The 22,921-nt window shown below is 42.1% G+C and overlaps 1 protein-coding gene and 1 long non-coding RNA gene across 2 annotated transcripts; both read right to left on the reverse strand.

The window, feature by feature from the left end:
• Positions 1-789: 789 nt before the first annotated feature.
• Positions 790-3,937, reverse strand: fam187b (family with sequence similarity 187 member B; the record flags this gene model as incomplete). Its single annotated transcript, XM_022763446.1, has 5 exons — positions 790-1,080; positions 2,104-2,342; positions 2,451-2,813; positions 3,095-3,372; positions 3,773-3,937. Coding segments are annotated over 5 exons (1,272 nt in total), but the record flags the coding sequence as incomplete, so codon positions are not given.
• A 7,909-nt stretch (positions 3,938-11,846) lies between these two features.
• LOC111235114 lies at positions 11,847-13,105 on the reverse strand. Its single transcript, XR_002665666.1, has 3 exons — positions 13,013-13,105; positions 12,841-12,920; positions 11,847-12,092 (listed from the first exon to the last, which is right to left on the reverse strand). It is a non-coding gene; the product is annotated as an uncharacterized LOC111235114 (long non-coding RNA).
• Between the last annotated feature and the right edge of the window lie 9,816 nt (positions 13,106-22,921).

Here is a 22,921-nt window from a genome sequence, read left to right on the forward strand (position 1 = left end):
GACAAGAGACAATATTGTGCTGCCTTATTAGACACTAATTGAAAACAGAACATAAAGAGCATATACAGTAAATAAAATACACAAATCATTCTAACCCAAATATCATGCTGATATACTGTAAACGCAAACTAGCATGAGCTGCTCAGGAAAGGCAAGGTCTCATGGTAAAATAGGCTATTGTATCAACTATACTGTACTGTATATAGAGTATAAGAGCTTTTAATGTTCCATATTTTACATGTTTCCCGTGTTTATTTGAAGTGTTGATCCATAAGAAGATATATTTGTGGTTTTAAGAACTAAAAACCGTCTCAGTGTAGTTTTACATCTCTCTCAGGCTTCTCTCACAAGCTGTGGGAACAACAGGTCGATGAGCCAATCAGAAGAGAGGCTCTGAGCCCTAGGATTTGAACTCAGAGCCTCCTTTCTTCAAAGATATTACAGACTACACATCTGTCCTATAAACTACATATATATAAAATTATGTTCCACATGCTAGTATGGGAATTAACATAGTAACATCTGGCTTAAACTCACTGGCAACATGCCAGACTACTTCGAAAAAACAGGAAGTAGTGTGGTGTCATATCTCAGTAAAAAAGCATGCAGAGGGTTGCTGTTTTTTTGGATGCATGTTGCAAGGGTGCACACAGCATAAGTATGCCACGAGGCCCAAGGTTCACATCTTGTCTCATAGTTCAAGTCAGTGTTAAACAAGTGCTAACAAGAGGTAGCTAGTTGTCTAAACATAATATATAAACTAGAAAAGCTGATATTGTTGTCCATGTATGATCCCTTCACAACAAATGATAACAACCTGATCATATTTGTAGCTTAGCATGTTTAAAGCAGTTTAATCCACATGTGTTTGTGCAGTGTCTCTGAGGTGTCTGACTCCAGCTCTGCCAAACATCAGCAGGCAGAACACAGCCGTCATGGCAGCATATGATTTTAACACGGTATTTACAGCTGTCTGGAAGTCAGGATGTGATGTCACTGACTGGCCACGTCCCAAATGGACGTAGACTAGTAGACGTATCTCAGCGGCCCGGCGGCCCTGCAGCCAGCAGTAGTAGACACCTGAATATGATGGATATTATAGTATAGTAAGTGATAGTATAGTAAATAGCTTAAAAGAATACAAGTCATTTTAATGATTGCTGTCTTCTTTTGACATGTTATAAAAAATATATACTAAAGTGTCAAAAATATAAAATATTATTGAAGGGCAAAGTAACAGCATATCAGGCAACAGAGACCCTCAGTGTACAAATATCAGTTATTACAGCATCAAGGAGACATCACATGGGGAATATGAATATTTTTTGTAATTTGTATGTGTAAAGACATTTATTTTAGGCTCGATTTTGTATTACTTCAATACTACATTATTTTTCCAGTTCTTTTTTATATGTAGTGAAGGTTTCAGGTACGTGTTTTCATTATTGTATGATTTGAAATAATACTCTGTGCTCAGAGTAACCAATATATTTAAATAACGTGGAGATTGTGAATTTACTTCACAATAAAATCTTGGTTAGGCTAGGGACAGGTGATTCAGTGGTTGCCTAGCAAAGATTTTAAAAATCAACCTCACTGCTCTTCCTTTTTTCAAGTAGATAGGCTTCAACAAAAAAGTCAGCTCGGTGCACGCTGTCTGATTGGGGCCTACTGGAAGACAGCTAAAGTAAATGGCAGCTGCCACTCTCCTCTGTGGGTAAGTATAAAGAAATGTTGCTTAAAGATGTGAAACAGTGTGACATGAGACAACAGGCAATCAAAACAGGAAATGGAATTCGGGCCAGCACACACTACAACATAACATAGATGATTTAACACAGAATGAGTGTAAGGTGGCGGCCATATAGGTGCTGGAGCTAAAGTGGTGATGAGTGACAGCTGTGCAACCATGTGAATGGATCAGATGATGATGGTGTGCCAGAGTGGTGTAGGTTCACTCCAATAAAGTCATACAAATTGCTATGAGTAACTTATGCTTATGCTGATGCTATTTGAAGGCCAGCAGTATAATAAAATGTAACACAAATCATTTACAGAGCACCTGATAGACACAGGTGTAGTTCAGTAAACGGTACTCGGTACCTGAGTCCTGGCTTTTTGCAGGTTTAAACACCAGGTGGTGTCCGGTGTCTATCAGCAGCCTGGAGGGCGTGGCGCTGATGTTGCTACCTGCCAAGTGCTTAGATCGATAGATGGGTTCAGATCCTCGATCCCAGGCCACGGCCATGTTAGGTCGTGCCCTGGGGCAGCCCAGGGTCAGGACACGGTCTGCTGGGTGATTCAGGTAAAACACTGGAACCTCTACTGGCAGTGAGGCAGAACTACAACAAAGATTCATTATGTTAGAGATGTATTACATTTCTATTTGTTTAACTGCTACTGCAAACTAAACAATTCAGAGACCTCTATATACTTATCTGCATGCATACCTGTATCCGAGAAACGCCATTAGAGAAAGGAGCTTTGAGGACGGAGGAGCTTGAGCTGGGCACGTCACGTGACAGTTTTTGACCTCTAACTTGACCCAGACTCTGCTTTGCTTCTGAAGGCGGAAAGTCCTGGGCACTGCCCCCGAGCCGCATGAAGCGACTGTCTGATTGGCCCATCTGTAGCGTATGTGGAGGAAGTTGGAGTGGACGTAGCAGAGTCCCACACGAACCTGTTCCCCTGGTACTCCACAGCGATCACACACCGACCAGGGCCGGAAGCTGGTGAAGACCCGATACAGCGGCTTAGCAGAGCCGAGTCCTTTTCTGACTTTCAGTTTCTTGTTGGTTCTTTCTGGTGTGAACCTAAGACGATCAAACCAGTGGATCATCACAGGTTAGATTGACAACACACAACTGACAGCCAAGTGTTTCACAATGGTATGTTATATGTATAATCATATAAAATTAATGTTGAACATATCTCCAGTTATGATGGGATGTGTCTATAATGTTTTGACAGTGACAAATTAATGGTAGTCATGAGTAAAATAACACAATCACCATCACCAGTGTTAAAAATCAACAGTTGTAATGTGTGATTTCCCACAAAGTCACAGACATTAACCACCAGTCTTCCTCGTCACCTTGGGGTGAAGTGGCGCACGCGTGCCTCCTGGATGTCCAGGTCATAACCATAGAAGAAGTCTTTATGGGAAGAGCCGCAGATGTAGATGCCGGAGTCCTCGGGCCCCGCCCTGAAGATCAACAGACTGAAGAGACGGATGGAAAATCGGCTCTGCAGGTCGCTGCTGTGAGGGACCTGACTGGTGTCCAGCAGCTTGTTGCCATGGTGATCAGTCAGGGCTCTCGTCTCTTCGGAGCTGCCCAGATGTTTCCTAGAGAACCACACAACCGATTGGACCTGAAACACGCAGGGAACAAAATGAGCAAAATAAATCTGCTGGTGATCAATAATGTTGTTCAGCAGATCAATACCAGAGACTCAAATCACATTAGACATTCTCTCTTCTCTCTCCTGTTATACCCAGATCCATTTAGATCACTTATTTCTTCTTCAAATCCTATTTTCTGGAGCTAATTGGAGTCTACTCAGTTCAATTATATTTTTACACAGCTGGTATCATACAAATCAAGTAGGATGAGTAGTTTTCTAGCACATAACCCTTATGTTTTACAGAGATACATTGCGTAGTGGTTTTATATTGGGATGGGATAAACATGTGAAAAAAAGAGTAGACAGATGAATTTTATCCCCAAAATTAATTTATTTCAAAGTTTTCCTCAGGTTGTGTTACACATACCTGTTGTGGTTTGCAGTGGCAGGGCAGCTCCACAGTAACTCCAGCCAGGTAGGCAGCGTTGGTGAAGGTCAGAAAGGCAGGACAGGCTTTTCTTGCAAACACATCCTCCTTATCCTCTGGAGCCTCGTAGCTCCACACCTCAGGACCCAGGAGGAGGAGGAGGAGGAGGAGGAGGAGGAGGGGAGAGGAGGAGGTAGAAGCCATTAGGCTTCTGAAGGTTATTACAAGTTACAAAAGTCACGACTTCAATAAAATATTTCTCTGCAATCTCAGAGAAACCTGAAGTGTGTTTGTTTTGTATTATTTCAAATCTGAAGAATGAAACTGACCCAAGGTAACTTTCAAAAGACAATTGCTGTGATGGAATCTGTCCTCTGTTGTCAACGCAAATATTCTGATTTGAGTACACATGAGCACAAACGCAAGTCTGTGTTTGTGTATCTAAAGCAGGGGTCCCCAAACTACGGCCCGCGGGCCACATCCGGCCCGCCAAAGCAATTGGAGTGGCCCACTTAACGATCCCAGACAATCCCTCTAAACATCAACCAATTTTTATTAAATTGCATTTTCCTATCATAACATCATAACATATCCGTACTTAAAGGTTGGCATTCTAATTAAAATTGACCATAGTTATGAGCTATTTATAGTTAATAGTGGCTCATCTTCACCTCCTCACACAATGGTATTTTCTGACGTGACTTTGATCGTGACCGAGCCAGCGTCAAGCTGCAAAGTTCTGAGGTGGGAATCTGTCATGAAGGTGGTTGTGTCCTGCATAAACTTCATCAGAGCAAACGGACTTAAACACAGGCAGTTCCAAGCCTTTCTCTCCGAGCTAGAATCAGCCCATGGAGACGTGCTTTACAACACTGAAGTCCGCTGGTTAAGCCGGGCAGAGTTTTGAAGTGTTTTTACGACCTGCTACCCGAAATCAATGCCTTTCTCCTGACAAAGGGAAAAACTGTCCCAGAGCTGATCGACATAGAATGGAAATGGGACCTCGCCTTTATTAACAGATGTGTCAGAAAATTTTAAACGGCCCTCAACTAGCAGCTCCAAGGCAAGGGAAAACTAATCTGACATGTATTCCCACATCAAAGTATTTGAGCTTAAAACTAGCGCTGCTTATTGGACAGGTGGCAAACAAACTTCACCCATCTCCCTGCTACTCGAAGCCTCTCAGCTGAGAAACCGGCGGTCCCGTTCCCAACCGAGAAGTGCAAGGACGCACTGGAAACACTGAGGGCGGAGTTCGGTGTGGCGGTTCCGTGAGCTTCATGTCCACGTTAAAGAAATCCGCACATTCCAGAACCCTTTTGCTGCCGACATTAACGACACCCTGCCTTCTCTTCAATTTGAGCTGGCTGAGTTGCAGACCTGTGATGTGCTGAAAGACGTTTCAGCCCCAACAGTCTGATCAAGTACTATGCTGCCCTCCCAAATGAGACCTACCCCAACATAAGAAAGCACGCAACAAAGATGTCCACAGTTTTTGGGAGCACATATATCTGTGAGCAAACTTTTTCACACATGAAGCTGATAAAAAATCCGACGAGATCAAGTCTCACAGAATCAACACCTGCATCAGTCTCTGAGACTGGCTGTAACTGTAATGGAACCTGACATCGATCTCCTCACCAGTCAGAAAGCAAGCCCACAGCTCACACTGATATGGTAGCCTTACTGATTCCAATAGCAATAGATATTAAAAAATGTTCATTATAGTAATGCTCTTTTTTATAGGCAACATGTTCTACCTGATTCTGACCACTATTCTGTATTAATATTATTTCACTACCTGTAAAAGACAGAACACTTACCGTTTGTTAACTCAACTGTACCTGTTACAAAATCACATCACCTCATTCTTACTTGAACATTACCATCAGTTTGTGTTGTATTTTCTATAAAATAAATGGAGTATCTGTGGTACTTCAAATAAACACAGACTTTTTTAAACGAAGACTTTTTTATTACTTTTTTTTTGCAAATCAACAGGTGGTGCCAAAGCAGCTACAACAAATTATCATTGTAATCTCCACAATAATACTGGTTGTCACCCTGGCCCATATCATTTTCCTGTTATAGACTAACCTCGGCCCCCCATCTCAGAAAGGAAAGTTGATGTGGCCCCCACTGAAAAAAGTTTGGGGACCGCTGGTGTGGCACCTCAGCATATGAGAGATGACCTATGGCAGCCCTTTCGGAGGGAGCGACTCAGAAGGCTGGGGCTGACATATGTTACTAGCGTGACGAGCCGAGTCCGTAGACACCCATTTTGTGGACTTTTGACAAAATTTTTTCGTCGCAGCAAGTGGGCCTCGGAGACGTTTAACGAGGCATCCCTTCCGAAGGGAGCGACTTAGAAGCCTGGGGCTGACATATGTTACTCAGCGTGACGAGCCGAGTCCGTAGACACCAAATTTGTGGATTCGAGAAAATTTTTTGGAAATTATTAAAACACAGAATTTAACCGTGTCCCCCAGCAGCATATGAGAGACTGCCCATGGCGGCCCTTCGGAAGGGAGCGACTCAGAAGGCTGGGGCTGACATATGTTACTCAGCGTGACGAGCCGAGTCCGTAGACACCAAACTTGTGGACTTTGGACAAACTTTTCCGTGTGACATTCACACTAGTCTTAATGTGTGTGCACCTCAGCATATGAGAGATGACCCATGGCGGCCCGCCGCGCCCCCCCCCCCCCCCGGCACAAGGCATTGCGCCCCAGCAAGCAGAGCTAGCCGCCCGCGGCCCGCCGGTGCCCCACCCCCGGCACAGGCATTGCGCCCAGCAAGCAGAGCTAGCCGCCCGGCGGCCCGCCGGTGCCCCCCCCCCCGGCACAGGCATTGCGCCCAGCAAGCAGAGCTAGCCGCCCGGCGGCCCGCCGGTGCCCCCACCCCCGGCACAGGCATTGCGCCCAGCAAGCAGAGCTAGCCGCCCGGCGGCCCAGCGGCCCGCCGGCGCCCCCCCCCAGCACAGGCATTGCACCCAGCAATTACTTTTTTTTGCAAATCAACAGGTGGTGCCAAAGCCAAACGAAGGGCAGCTACAACAAATTATCATTGTAATCTCCACAATAATATTGGTTGTCACCCTGGCCCATATCATTTCCTGTTATAGACTAACCTCGGCCCCCCATCTCAGAAAGGAAAGTTGATGTGGCCCCCACTGAAAAAAGTTTGGGGACCGCTGATCTAAAGTGTCCAAGGATTTATCTTGGTATCATATATATCTCCTTTGTTCTCAGGGCATTCTGACTTAATGTTCATTTTCTTTCTTCCTTTCAATAAAGTTAAATATTATTCTCCTCAAACAGGACCAGCATTTTAAAGCTGTTTCTTTCAATGTCGTGTATTAAAACTTCAGCTGAGCTTGGATTCTATACTATTACTATAGTAACACTGTGTGCACACTATACTACATCACAACAGCTCTGCTGGCCAAATCTGGTCACAGAAGTATAAATGAACCATAGTTATGCACTGCATCTAGTCCCCCTCTTTGTACAGTGTGTAAGTACAACTACCGGTTGTTTCCTGACACACCTCCAAAATAAAATGTTTCCCACATAGTTCAGACTTCACCTTACATTGCGGCCAGATATCAGCTTTGGTGCAACTGTTTTTCAGACCAGTTCGAAAGAGGTAGATATATTAAGATGTTTTTCCTTGCATTTAAATTGTTGATCTATAAGAAGATATATTTGTGGTTTTAAGAACCAAAACCGTCTCAATGTAGTTTTACATCTCAACCAAATCCTGCAAGGTTGAATGGTGGGTCCAGGTGGGCGGGGTTTGGGGCATGGCTGAGAGCAGTGATTGCTTTGACATCACAAAGTTAAAGAAGTCCTGGCAATTCGTTTTAAGGATCGGTTTGTGAATACAGGCTGTATGCATTTCTCTGTGGACTGAGCTCTTTGATACTTTCACAGTATTAATATAAAACCTAGACCTGCTTTATGATCAAACAAAGACATGGACATCTAGCTTCATACAATATGGGGCCTTTAAAGTGCTGATGACCTGCTCCTGTCCAAGCAGGTGGGCAGTGGACAGTGCAAAGCTGCAAGAGTTTTGATAATAATAATAACCTGGATTTTTATAGTGCCTTTCAAGGTACCCAAGGCCGCTTTACATAAATAAAAAAAACAAATAAATGAAAACAAGACGAGACAGAATAGGGATGGCAGAGATTGTAGGAGAAGAGGCAGCTAGAGGCCATAGGCCTTGGTGAACAGTTGGGTTTTTTGAAAATGATACCAAAATTACCAACAACACTCCTCCAACAGGCTCCAACTTCTCCCAACTGTTGCATACCAGCAGTCACAAAAACATTAATCTGCTACATCACCATGAAAAAAACACATACAAAAAAAAAAAAAAAAAAAACAGTTTGTCTTAGCAAGAAGCTATAATCCACACTTGAGGGTTTGGAATGAGGTAAGCTACGTTTCATACACTTAATTCATCCTGCACTTCTTCACAACACTGCCGCAGGCGGTTGTTGCTGTAATATTATAAAGTAGAAATAAATGAGTGCAATGAAGCGGCTCCCTGCTGAGCTGCAGGTCTGCGTGTATCATCAGGTCCTCCAGCGCAATGAGTCCGCCGAGCAACCTCACCGCCTGAAGACATAAACAAGACTCGGCTGCTGTAAGCTGGCAGCTCTGGCTGAAGGCATGCACTGAAAGATGATTGCACTGTGTGTGTGTGTGTGTGTGTGTGTGTGTATAATCCTTCTGGAGCAATACAGAAGGTGTGAGCGCACTAGGATGACTAACTGTGTGTTCAGAGAGATAAATACGACTCCTCAGATGACATCTCCCTGTTTTCCATCGCCAAAATTGAATTTAGTTCATTTTCAAAACACCACTTTCATTTTAGAAAACAAACATCACATGACCAGGGCCACTGAACCCTCGGACGATCACATGCCTTATTTGGTAATCATCTTTTTTTTTTTTTATAAGACAACAACAACAACAACAACAACAGCAACAACAACAACAGCAACAACAACAACAGCAACAACAACAACAGCAACAACAACAACAGCAACAACAACAACAGCAACAACAACAACAGCAACAACAACAACAGCAACAACAACAACAACAACAACAACAACAGCAACACAACAACAAATGAAGCCACAGTCCCTTTAGGCAGCCCAGTCACTCCCAGCAGGCCTGATATTTACCACACTGGCTCTAAGTTAGGCTTGGTAATTTTAATTGATGGTAAGGATTATATCTATGAACATCTTTGTATAACAATATTAAAATACAAAATTTTTACAACACAATATTGATGAAAACAGAAAATAAACACTTCACACATCTCATATTTTCACAAATTGCTTTCTAATTAAAAACGGAATCTGTGTAAATGTCAGACTTTAAACATTTCTTCAAAATGTTACAAGAAAACAACACAACACTATAAACTATTGTTGTTTGTGTTTGTCTTCATGCTGTCTGACATAAGTGACATTTAATTTATCCTCCTTTCAAAACTGCTGGATTATATAATGATCCAGCAACTTGGTGAATTACTACATTTGCATTGGACCTATTTCATGGTATGTTTACTCTCATGTCAATGCAAAACAGGGTCAGCATATTAACTTTATCAAACTCAGTGGAGCCTGAAACATTTTAAATTCAATTCACAGTTTTAAATCTTCCAAATTAAAACACATTTTCATGAATAAATATCAGGTACAAAAACATTTTAACTTTCTGAAACGGACAGCTAAATTTTTCTCATCCTATCAGCTCATCCATGAAATCACAGCATTCACTGAAGCATCAAATGCATTTCACTCCTTCATCCCTCATTTTCCTCATTCCCTTCCTATATTTATCTTCCTCTAAACTTCCTCCTCTTCTGCATTTTCCTGTGCCGTGTGAATGGCCCATGCAGCTTTCCCCTATTAGACTAAACATGAAGCACAACTGAACACCATTTTCCAAATCCTTCCACATCCAACAGATATATTTATATAACTGACATTTACGCCACTGTTAAAGTTTAATTTAATTACATATAATATGCAACCTTCTCCTACTCACAACTATTTCTCCTCGCTGTTGCATTTCCCAATTAAATGAAATGTCATTTATCCAAAAATAACAGTGCCTTCTGCCTTATCTATAACTTGAATTGTTGCAAGTATTTACATCAAATCAGGCCAACTGACCAACTATAGCTGTGTCCCAATTCAGGGGCCACAACCTACTGAGGCTGCATTTGAAGACTGTGTCACAGCAGCATGACTAGGCTGCCCCATTTCAAAGGATCCTTTAAATGCGGCTGAGAAATGCCCCCTTCTTCTTCTGGGCAACGAAGGCTCCAATGGAGTGGATCCTTCGCGGCCAAACCTTTCCCAAGATTTATTGTTCGCTGGTAATGAAAATAATATGGCAGCAAACACCAACAGAAAACCCACACTTTAAAATGTAAGTGAGTTTCAGCGCAGTTCAATAGCTAATGGTACAACTGTTAAAACCAAGGGCCTTAAAAACGCCACGTTTTTATATGTTGTCGAGGTTGCTAGGCAACAGGAGCCACACTTTGTGACGTGATGTAAGGAAACTGCTAACGAAAAATGAAACTCCTCCGTAAGTCAGTCTCATTTTTGTTCGGCCTTCGCAATCTACGACGGCTGCAAAGAATTGATATACAGCATATATGTTCACGTGATAACTAACATCTCCATGACAAGTCAGCAACTCAATCTACTGAGGAAGGCCACGAGAACATGTTAGTTGGACCTTGTATTGACAAAGATTCTGTGCAGCTACGATTTTCATCATCTTCACTTTTCTGTAAAAAGTTAAATTACTTTGTTATCTTCTTCACACTGTTTGGTCGAGAGGATGATGAAGTCATACTGTGATCACTCAGCTCAAGCAGCTTTCAAATCTTGTCAGATAATTTTCACAGCCTTCTGAAATGAACCGAAACCAACCGCTGCACCGAAAGTAGGAATCAAATTTTTTTTTTTTTTTTTTTTTTTAAAAAAGGCAGGATCCTTTAAAGTGTTATCAAGGGAGGAAAAGGAAACTTCTCTTTTATAAAAAAAAAAAAACACTCTCAAAAAAACATCTCATAAAATCCTCAGAGCTCTGATGTTGCCTGAGTGTAATCTTTAAGAAAATGAGAAGCAAACTGGTAGCAGTCATTTTTCTGTTCAAAGATGCCTTGCTACTGGGCATCTAATATTTTATTCATGACAGTGCTTGCTTAAAAACACACTCACCTGTGTATGTGTGTGTATAGTGCAGGCCTAAATACTTTGGATTGGACTACCAAACTTTATTTATTGATCTGTCCTCCCACTAACTTTTATTTATTACCTCCAGCTGTTCTTTAAGATTCAATGAGGGGAGTCTGGAGACAAACTCGGGGAGCTCAAACAGCATGCATACAATCAGGGACAATGCTGCACTAACTTTAAAGCTGCACTATACTCCCAGACCCACTAATGGAGAACTTTGCTGAATTTAAATACTGATGTTGGGAATGGATGGGCAGGACATCTGATCAGCATGCAAAAACAGATCACTTGAATGTTAAAGATCAATACAAATGTCCTTCCAGCACAAGTAAAAACCTAGATTAATCAATATTAGATGTTTTCCCAGTCATCCCTGCGGTGTAATCCCCCTCCCCGGCTAGCTGTTGTTCCCTTCACCTCTGTAACTTTGTTTCATCAGTCTTAAAAATCTAAATCATGTTTGGGGAAGAACTGGACACAGCATCATTTAAACCAAACTAATATACTAATTGACAATTATTGTGTTAGAATTCGCATTAAGAAAGTATGAATCCCATCCACTGGCACGCTATAGCTGCAGAGTTCTGATGTGGCAGAGCAGTGGAGGGTGAAAGATTGTCAACAACACCACCTGGGGGAATTTCACCCCCCGGAAATTACTAGAGGCGGGTTTAGCCGCTCACACAATAACACAAAAGGGCACAGGTTCAAAAACACCGAGATAAGAGACGTGATTCCAAAAATATATTCTCTTTTTATTCATGTTTAAAAATGACAAAGAATCAATTTTTAAAATATGGTTAGCCCTGTAATCGATATCACTTTGGTCAACTACAGTACCAATATACAAGATGCTGTAGGTGCTTTAATGTGGGGGGCAGCTGAGGGGACCACAGCTCAGGGAATTAATGGAGGAGGAAGGGTCCTGATGCTACACAACACACGTGAATACCACACACCATCCAAATCACACCCAAGTGCTGTACAGTAAAGGATCAGTGACGGGACACCACCATCGGCCCCACAGGTCCTCTCCTGCGAAAGAGACAGCAAACAGTTACTGAAGCTCAGGGCACTAATCACACCCACACTCAGAAAAAAGAAAATAATTAAAGCATCAGGGTAAATCTAAGGGTAAACAATTTATAATAAATAAGAAATCAACACTAAGTGCAAAGAGAAAATACACAGGTAGCTAAATGATGGGCAAACAGGCCATCTTAAGAATTGGCAATAAACTGGAACTAAACCTCAAAACAATCAGCTACAAAAGAACAAAAAGACAAAAAAGAGCATGGACCCCACCCCACACTGGTACCACTGATACCAACCAGCCACAGTACAAGGCAAAACACCCCAAACACCCCCCCCCCCCCCAAAAAAAAAAAAAAAAACACACACACACACAAAAAAAAAAAAACAGAATCAACTACTAAATGAAATAAAACAAACTTTAGTTATAGTTAATATACAGAATAAAATGTCCAGTAGTAAGAGGGGCAACAGAGACAGAAGGACCAGCAGGGACAGAACAGCAGATGCGCCAGGGATTGGAGGCCGAGGACATGGAGAGGGCCACAACAGTGCTCGGCCCGGCTCGGCCCGGCCCACAAATACCTGCCAAGCCCACGGGGAAACTACTAATAATGACACTCAAATTAAAAAAAAAAATCACAGACCGCGACACTAAACACAGCGACCCGGAGACCAAGACAAATATAATAATTTAGTTGCAAGTCCGACAAAAGCCGCCTAGAATAAAGATAAAGTTCAGCCAGTCTACCTCAACAAAACAAAGCTGCGTTAACCCACAGTGCAGTGCGGCACACTTCGACTCGGCCGCCAGGGGAAGCGTAAGCTACGCTGCAATGCAAAGGAGCAGAGACGGATTTAATGGCACTACAACTTGCTATGGACGTGCAACCGTGAGAGGAAACTGAACACCAAAAGCCTACCGTACAACCGCGGGGCAACCGGATTACGCAGACACCTGGAGACGCCAGTCACGTCGGTCTACAGCCACGCCAGCCGACACAGGGCGGATTCAGGAAGCGTGGGGAGCGCACATCAGAGCAGGACTCTCCTAGGCACCGCCCAGTCCAGCCTGATGACAGATCAGTGCGCGAGAGAAAAAAAACACTAACAACAGATGATCATTGCATAAGTTTAGGCTTCATGTTTCCCAGTTACATTGAACTTGAACCAGTATTGCTGTAATTATTAGTTGTTCAAAAACAACTCAGTTGTCATAGTGATAATGTTTTGAGAAAAACTCAACAATGCCCCAAGTATGTTTTTAATCCACATAGTGCCCAAGCGTTTTAAATTAGCGTATCTGCAGAAGGTCCACTGGCAATATATATTTTTTGTTTTCCCACAATAACTGTTTATAGGTAGGCTATGCATGATTGACATTTTCATGTTTATCCGTCCTCTGGCACATAAATGACTTGGTTATGGTTGGAGATACGTAGAAAGTACTGACTTGATGTGTTTATTAATATTCATTAACATTTACCCAAAGCTATGACCTCTCTCTAAAGCCCCTTTTCACACCCTCATCTTTTGTCTCCATGTCAGACCTTTCTCCTGACAAAAATTGAATCAACCGATCAACTCGTAGGTGTGTCTGTGTGTGTGTTGGCTTCTCTGCATGACTCTGCTGCCTATTTCTAGGAATTTCTAGGAGAGAAGGTTACTGTATGTTCTGCTCCTGTATGAATAGAACAGCAAATGACAAAGTTGAATCACTGTTGTAGTATCAGTGCGGTATTGTGAAGCCTTTGCCTGCCTGCCTGCTGTATGAGAAAGGCGGAGAACAGTGTTTAGACTGACAGTGACAGTTCTGCTTGAACGTACAGACATGTCAAATTCAGACTTTCCATTTCAAATGAGCTACATTAGTTTGGAATGACTAAAGTAGCTTCAAGAAACAGACTTCACACAAGAAGAAGCAGAGCTAAAGCTCCCACCCAGGACGTGTTTCCTGTGAGAGCACACTGTTGGACTGAATCAATCTGCCGGTGCCGAGCTAAACACAGTTTTTCTTCTGTTTTCAAGCTCCCTCAGTCAACAGAATGCCAACCGAGGAAACACACTCCTTTCAGCAACACACTCCTTCATATTCACATCAGTCAGGCTTCATGGACACTGCCCAGGTCCAAACACAGCCGTCCACTGTTGGCCACAGTGCCGCTCTACTCGAGCAGTTGGCTGCTGAGCAGTTTTGATCAAAGGGCGCTGAAGAGGAGCGGTAGAATGAGGAGGAGGTGTTACGCATCCATTCGCCACATTCAACATTTCCCAGCTGGTCCTGTGAAGCCTGCTCCTCAGGGGATTTGATTTTCCACCGCAGAGCCTGAGGACAGTGAGGTCTGTAGTTCAACTGGTCTGTCAGTGCAAGAATTTGACTCAGTGCCTGATCTTGACACTTTTGGATCAACTGCCATGAAATGCTCTGTGGATATTTATGGTCCCCAGCAATGCATCCTAATGAGTTTGGTTACTCTCCAGATCTTTAGTGCAGTGAGAAGTATCAAATGGGCAGGTTGTAATATGTCAGCCTTTGTAAACCAAATATGTCAGTCTGAATGGCAGAGTGCCAAGTGCTCCCCAGAGGATGAACTGTTTCACTGATTTCACTGGCCTTTTCTGTTGTGAAACTCTCAGGATAAACTTCACATTTTTAGTTAAACTATGAGAGTCATGCAATGTACAGATATAATGTGGTTAGATGTGTATTATAATGATGTGAATTGGCCTCACTGCCATGAGATCTCAAACCAGCTAATTATCAACTGGAGATTTTGGAGCGAAGACAGTGGTAAAAAAAGACAGACAGACCACCAGAGGCCAGTAATGCTTTGAGCTGGTACTGTGACCTAACAATACTGAGCCTTGTTGTGTGCTAAGCTAACAGGTGAGTGTGCTTACACTTGCGGTCTTTACATTCAAACACAACAGCACTGTACAACAAGACAGAAAACAAAAAAGTAAAAGGAAATCAGTGAGAAATTCCGTCTTGGAAAATTCCGGAGCAGGATGCTGTCAAGTACAAAATGGTAAATAAATGGAAATAGCTGTTACATTTCAATTTTTTAAAAATAATTTGGATTTATTTTTTATAGTCACAGCAGAGTCAGACTACAGTGATGATATTATAAGGATGGGAAAAAACAGAAAGATATATAAAACACAGGCTATACACAGTTGCCAGTTATTTAACCTACACTCATCGACATAGTTGCCGTGGACCAAATAAGAGAAATACCAAGACACCAGCAGAAAGTCCGTGGGGGGGGGGCACATTGCAGATGACCTCAACTGGTCCAGCAACACCATGGCTCTCACCAAGAAAGCCCAGCAACGCCTCCACTTCCTGACAAAGTAGAGAGACAATGACTGAACCCTCTCATCACCTCTTAGCACTCGTGGGCAACAGCTTCTTCCTCCAAGCCATCAGGACTTGAAACACCCTTCGGATTGTGCCGCTCTCCTATCTCTGACACCGCAGGATAGCACTGTGCCATTGTGCACTTTAAAATATACCAGTGCCTAAGCTACGGTATTATACATTGCACACATGACAAATGATAAACACGTTAATGTGTCTCTGTTTTTAATATGCGTCTCTGTTTTTTTTAACGTTTCCCTGACCGGTGGAGAGCGACATCTCGCTCCCAGGTATGCATAGTGTACTGTATATCATGGACGTGACAAACCTGATTCCGCCTACAACCTCCAAAATGATCATAGGTAGATCAACACCTCTCTCAAACAACTTCAACAAAAAGTATAACAAGGATTTATCGCAGGAATGATATATTAGACAGCTTTTTTTTCCTGTACCAGAAAGGGGATCTTTGTGCTCTCAGAAAACCTTTCCCAGCTGAGGTGGGCCTGTCTGCATTATTTAACCCCTGGGCTGAAAGTGAGACTCACTCAACTCCTGCTATCATCAAAACACCAAATGAGGGAATTTCCTTTTGAAGGATGGTGTTCACAACTCTAATGGAGTTCAAATGTGGAGAATTTATGTGAAGGAGCTTCTGAAACTACCGTGGATGCCTGTGGTGACACAACACCATTACACAAGGACACTTTATTTTTATTTTTTCCTTTAATTTACCACCTACTGTATCTGTACATTCAGATGTAAAGACCATTGCAGTCTTTCAGGAGGAAGTATTTCAGCTTTCAGCCTCGTTATTTTAGTGTTTTTTTTTCTTCACACTGTGTGAAACATTTTCCTTTCTGCTCTTGAACACGCTCCCTCATTAACGCCATCAAAGGAATGCAAGCTTTGGAAAGCATCCGGCCATTTCAGCAGCGCTAATGGACTCGTGCTGCAGTGACAGACGGCGGAACGCTGTGGTTATACTGGGAAGCTCCTGACTGAGTGAGCAGCTGGGAGCGAGAACTTTTTCCTGGACAAATAAAGACATGAATTGCAGCTCCAATATATGTTTATCAGTATTATGGCAGCACACCAGAGACAGCTTTATGGTTTAATCATCAAAGTCCTGTTCATTTCCACCATGGAGGATGCTCTTTATGGAGGACAGACGCATTTTGGGAAATACCACAATTGCTCTTCTGCTGGCTGTGGAGCTTTTGCCGAGGATGAAGCCTCGATATGAAGTCATTACAAGATTCTGTGGCCATTAGATTTGATGGCGTCCTGAAGAGCATGACTTAATAGAAAACAATAATGCGGTGATGGAGGGAATATGGATACATATCTTTTCTTCCAGTACACAGCAACGCTTGCATTAACTCTGGGTTTATAGAAATGTTTCATAAACCCCTGTCTCCTGTCCACACACACACACACACACACACACACACACACACACACACACACACACACACACACACACACACACACACACACACATACCCTTGAGGAAAATAAAGAATCAATACTATTTTTTTGTATTCATTAATTCCCACATTGGTTCTCCACCATCTTGGAAGTGTCGCTGTCATCACATGCATCGGTCAAATCCCTCCACCAGCACACCTGACTCAACGTGATAAGATATTGATTAGATATTGATTAAACATTCCAAGCACATCAGAGCTGTGAGAGGGCGAGAAAAATCGCTTACTGCAACAAATACAGACGAGAAAAGAAATGTGACGCATAGTTTGAATGAATCAATGTGAGATTATGTATTTATGGCATTATGTCATAATATTATCCTTATTAAATTTTAACCTTCATAATGTCAGGGTGCTTTACATAGATAGATACTTGGTTCATCTCATTCAAATGAATTTCAAAAAAATCTACATGAGCTTTCGTGTCTTGCAGATTGTGAGAACTAAAAGGAGCATCCCTCGGCAGTTCCCCTTCCACACAATCCTGAAAACTGGAAAACAAACATTTACTTCATGTGCCTTGTTATATCTAAGTGTTTCTGAAATGCTTTTAAAATCAAAATGTTTATTGCTTGTTATGCCTCTGAAAACACAAAGCCGTTATTAATGTTTTTGCAAATGATGCTGCCGGGGCTGCACGCAGTATTTTTTTTCAAAAGGACATTATCCAAAATGCGAAAATAAAGCTGTTAAAAAAGAGAGAGAACAGCTTTCTTTTTCTTCTTTATTTATTTTTTTATTAAATGACTTTGAACTGGAGAGTTACTATACAGCAGAACAAAGTCTCATAAAGATTCATTTTATCTATGCAGCTGACTGATGAGACTAGAGTAAAGGGAAATACTCTGATGTTTGTTTAACAGTGGGGCAGTGGTGGCACCTACGTGGCTCACCTGGTGGACACATGGACTTAGTCCTAACCATGGCCAAAAATATAACTTGAAAAAAACACAAAAAAGCAGTGGAGCAGTGGTTCAAAATCCAACCTGCATCTCACTCGAGGCGAGTGCATGTGAATTTGTTCAAGTGGATGCCGCTCAAAGCAAAATAAGCAGCGCTCAGAAACACGACTGCAGCAAAGGTCAGTGAACACACTGACCAAATGTAACAGCAGTGAGAGCAGGGACATGTCCGGGCCTGAAACCAAAGAGGACTCACTGAGGGGTGTTTTCCCAAGGACACTTACTGTGGTTTGTCAAAAGGGGACAGATACAAAATGTTGAATCTTTTTCATTGGATACAGCTCAACGGGGAAACTAAAGGGATGTTAAGTGTGTGAGTACTGTGGATGGAAATTACTGTGGGATGTGTGGATCCAGAAGGCTAAACATGGTACCCCAAAGGACCCCACCTCAAGCTCTTCCCGAGGGAACCAAAGGCATCCCCAGGCCAGGTGGGTAATGTGATGTATAATCCCTCCAACATGTTTTAGGTCTGCCCCAGCATCTCCTCCTAGTTAAAGGTGCTGGAATACCTCCACAGGGAGGCATCTTAATCAGATGCACAGACCACTCTACTGTGAGCTCCTTTCATAAGTCTGAGGTCAACACCTTGTCTCTAACTCTCAGTCCAGACACCCTGCGATAGAGACGCATTTTAGCCTCTTGTATCTACAGACTAGTTGTTTCAGTTGTTACCCAAAGTACGTGACCATAGGTATGGATAGAAAAATATAATGACCAGATACAACCAGAGCTTCACGTTCACCTTCTGCTTCACAACAGCATTTTGCCTTTTGATCTTGTGTTTCATCTCCCCCCTCACCTCAAGATACCTGAATCCCTTGTTTTCCAACAGTGAACAATAGAAGAGGTTTATTTAAAATGGCTACTTGGAAAATATGCTTGTAATCTATTCTTTTCAATTAATCTTCGTAAAATTCACCCTTCATTCATCAACTGATTGGCTGACTGATTGATTGGTTTAGGAGACTGGGTCCATTATTGACAGCAATAATCACACACCTTGTTTTATTTTATTCATGGGGAACCGTTGTTGACATAATGCATTCCTTAGCTTCTTACCCTAACATTAACCACCACAACACAACCCCTTCTCCTTAACCTAATTCAGCCCCCAACCCTAAGAAAAAGTCTTAACCCTCAGACAGCCATTTAAACCTGTTGCATCCAGTATTACGGTCCCAACAAAGCACACACACACACACACACACACACACACACACACACACACACACACACACACACCTCACCCCTTCAGTCCCCCTCACCTCAACAAAGCTGTTGGACCCCACAAGTATAGGAAAACAAGCCTACACACACACTCACACATACAGACTATATATAATCACCAGGTAACATAAATGTCACTTTGAAAAAGGTCAGCAGCCGTTCCCCCTCCACTGCAGCTCTCACCGAGGAGAGAAAAATGAAGAGGTCACTGTCAGACGAGTGTCGATGCTTCAGGGCTGACCGAGGTCTCTGCAGCTCGCTCTGTTTGTCTGGGTGAGTTGTCATCCCGTGTCTCTCCTTTCATCTTTTTTGTCCGGCTGTGGCATGAAGGAGTTTATAGTGTGGCATCTAGTAGTAAGGTTTAACAAACATGTCTCTGAACCTCAACCTCTCTGGGCTGCACCTGTACGAGAGTTGATGTTAAGAGACTAAAGTCAAGTGCACGCTCGCAAGAATGACACCCTGGAGGTCAGGTGTGGACCAGCATGCCAAGATAGTTAGCATGCTATGTTATAGCTTTAATCTGAGCACTGCTGAGGCAGACAGGAATTCAAAGAGACACGTCAAGGTATTTAACCATCTAGAGGAAGTTGTTATATTTTCAGGAGAGGCTACTCAGGGATACAGGGAGATTTGATGCTAACAATGCTAAAAATAGTAACTGAAGCAGCAAACAGTGTTGGCAAGTGTCAGCTTGTAAATCCCTCCCTGTACACCTGCATGGAAATGATTGAATGTTACTTGTCAGCTGGTAGTCCTGCAGCTAATGACTGAGCCAATGATAGTACAGCATGAGTCACACAGCTGATGCAAATCAGCTAATGGGAGCATGCCTTCATTGCTCTGCCTGAACTCTATGCTCCAGATCTGAATTCTTACATTGTGTTTGACAAATTTGCATACATTTTTGACCTGCTGGAGACATCTCCGTGTAAGAAAGGTCACTGGATCACCTAAATGTCATTAGGATTCATCCTCTGGGGACCATAAATGTGTATACCAAATTTCAATGAAATCTATTAGTTGTTGAGAGACCCCAGAGACCCACCTCTAAATTAGGCTATAAATCAGTTGTTTAACTCATCAGTACTGGTGTTAAAGGTACCCTGTGGTATTTCTGACCACTAGCAGGGCCATGAAGCTATGTTTTCCCATTTTGCTTGTGTTGTTCACCCACATCAGCCCATGGAAGTCACGACACATACCCTTGTTGCCGGGTTACACACAGCAATGTGCAAACAATGGGACTAATGACACAAACTGCTAGTAGGGTAAGCTCTCAGCATGGTCCCCGTGGCAACCAGTGGCATGCCATCTTCTCATCTTGTCAAAATTTGAGAGGCATGCACCGTAGGGGGGCGAGCTGGCTGTAATTACATAATCACTTTGCAAGCGCACACGCGTGTTTGTGGATCCTGACGGAAGAAGAAGAAGAAGAAGAATGCAACAGGCCTTAACAGGGGTGTGCACAAATCCTAATTTAAAATAATTACAAATTCAGCTTTGTTTTCTTAAGAGACATTGAAAACATACAAACATGAATTTTATTCATTTACAAGAAACCCCAGGACACCTTAAAGACCGGGGTAGGATTGAGACAAAGTGCTTTGTAAGTGTCTTTGGTACATCTAAAAGCAAAGTATTTATAGCTGTTAAAAATGGCCACACTCAAAAAATGTACAAATGGGGACAAGGGCAAACCCTTTCAAAAAGAATCTGCTTAAAGATTTTACTCACTGATAGACACAATAAAGGTTCTTTGTTGTTTTTTTGTGCTAATTGTTATTTCTGCTCTAGGCTACTGTGTTAATATACCAATATAATAAACTCAATTTTCCCTGGACAAATAATGTTTAATAAAAGAACGGCAAATAATGACACTGACTGTAGTGCAGCCAGCAAAGCATTAAATGAATAGATCTAACTGTCTCCGTTTGTCTCTCCCCCTGCCTCCTCCTATTTTGTCTTCAATCATTAACTCTGTCTCTTCTCCCCTCCGCCTCTAATTATTGTTCATTACTCATAGCTGCTTCTATTTCTAGACCTACTAATTGCATGGTTACTAATTAGTTACTGATACATATGTGTATGTATTTATGTTTGTGACTGGCTAAATTTAGTGTTTGTGTGGAAACAGCCATGAGTGCATCATTTGCATCTATGCAAATATCTGTTCACAGTTCTGTTTAAATTTCAAGGTCTGTCTGTGTGATGACGATGGTGATGATTATGTTTGTGTGTGTGTGTGTGTGTGTGTGTGTGTGTGTGTGTGTGTGTGTGTGTGTGTGTGTGTGTGTGTGTGTGTGTGCGCAGGATTGAATGAATAAGTGACCTCTCTCTCCCACTGCCTGGAAATGATTTCAGTGTAATTGTGTTGCTGTAATTGCCTCATGGCGTCAACTTTGCTTTCCCATTATCGTTCTCAAACACAGCCAGGGTCATGTGATGTTGTAGGCAGAATTACATGTACAATCTCTGTGTTTGTTTTGCCGAAGCCAATGTGTACAAGTACAATGCAAATATACAGCCAGCAGCACTTTTGCACCTAAGTGCATTGAAAGACTTTTTTTTATTGTTGTATTTATCTCCCCTCCTTATTTCTTTTTCGCTTCATAGTTTTTTGTTTTACCTTTGGATTTCCTCAACTGTATGAAACACGTTTATTTGTCTTTTATGTTTGTGTTTTGACATACATATTCATTGGAACTGCAAGTATTGAATTTCTATTGATCTCCGGTGTGTGATTTGACTGCTTTTCTGGCTGCAACACATTATTGAAGTGTGAATACTATTTTCACATTTATTTTTCTATGAACCTTTCTTACAAGTATGCACTAGATGAAGGTGTTGAATGGGAAAATGAATGGGAAATTAACAAGCTAACTACAACAATCAGGTTGAGTGGGTGAAGACTGGTTTCCATAGGCTGAAAAATATAACAATATCAAAATCAATACTGTTTTTTTTTTTTTTTGTGGTCTATCTGGAATTGTAAATTTAATAAAATGGAAGTAAAAAAGATTGCAAAGTCATTTTGGTCCATTTTTCATTTTATTAATCTTCAATGAACCTGCTGGCACAAGCCTTTATTGCCAATTGTTTAAGCAGCCAAAGGTGAGAAGGTCAAAGGTCACTGATAGCACTGTAACAGTACATTTAGCAAATATGCTGCTGACCCTACTGCTGGAATACAAATCACTGCACAGATCAATTTGGCAACATTCCCTCACATTCATCAGTCACAGTTTTGCAAAGGAAATAAGTGGAGAGTTCACGACCCCCTGTGGAGGTCAAAGGTCAGGATGTCACTATGGAAATTTTCTCCTTCCATCATATCAGCAGATAGATGAGAGACATTTATCAATGTAATGGTCACATTGGCCCTTGGGAGAGAATTTCAATGTGTGTGTGTGAGTGAGAGGAATTATAATGTGAATGTGCTTATACAGGTGCAAGGTTACTGACGTTTCTGAAATGTAGTGTGCTTCACGCTAGATTTAGAGAGCTACTAATCAATATCTGTTATATTTCTACTGGATCAAATTACACTTTTTAGCCTCTTAGCTCATTGTTTTGGTTTCATTGCACATTTACTCCATTGGTTCTGAAGCTCAGAGGTAGAAACTACATGATGCAGGACAATGAAGCTAAACATCAAAGTAAATCTAGGGCAGACAGACTTAAGAGTAACATAGACCTTAACTCAAAATATATGCCATGGAGTGCCCTCAAGAGAGCCGCCCTCACCAGAGTATGTCTGAGCTTCTCTAAGCAACAATGGCCCATAAT

This window comes from Seriola dumerili, unplaced genomic scaffold, assembly GCF_002260705.1.
Source record: "Seriola dumerili isolate Sdu_G_001 unplaced genomic scaffold, Sdu_1.0 BDQW01000468.1, whole genome shotgun sequence".
In the NCBI taxonomy this organism is placed as follows: domain Eukaryota; kingdom Metazoa; phylum Chordata; class Actinopteri; order Carangiformes; family Carangidae; genus Seriola; species Seriola dumerili.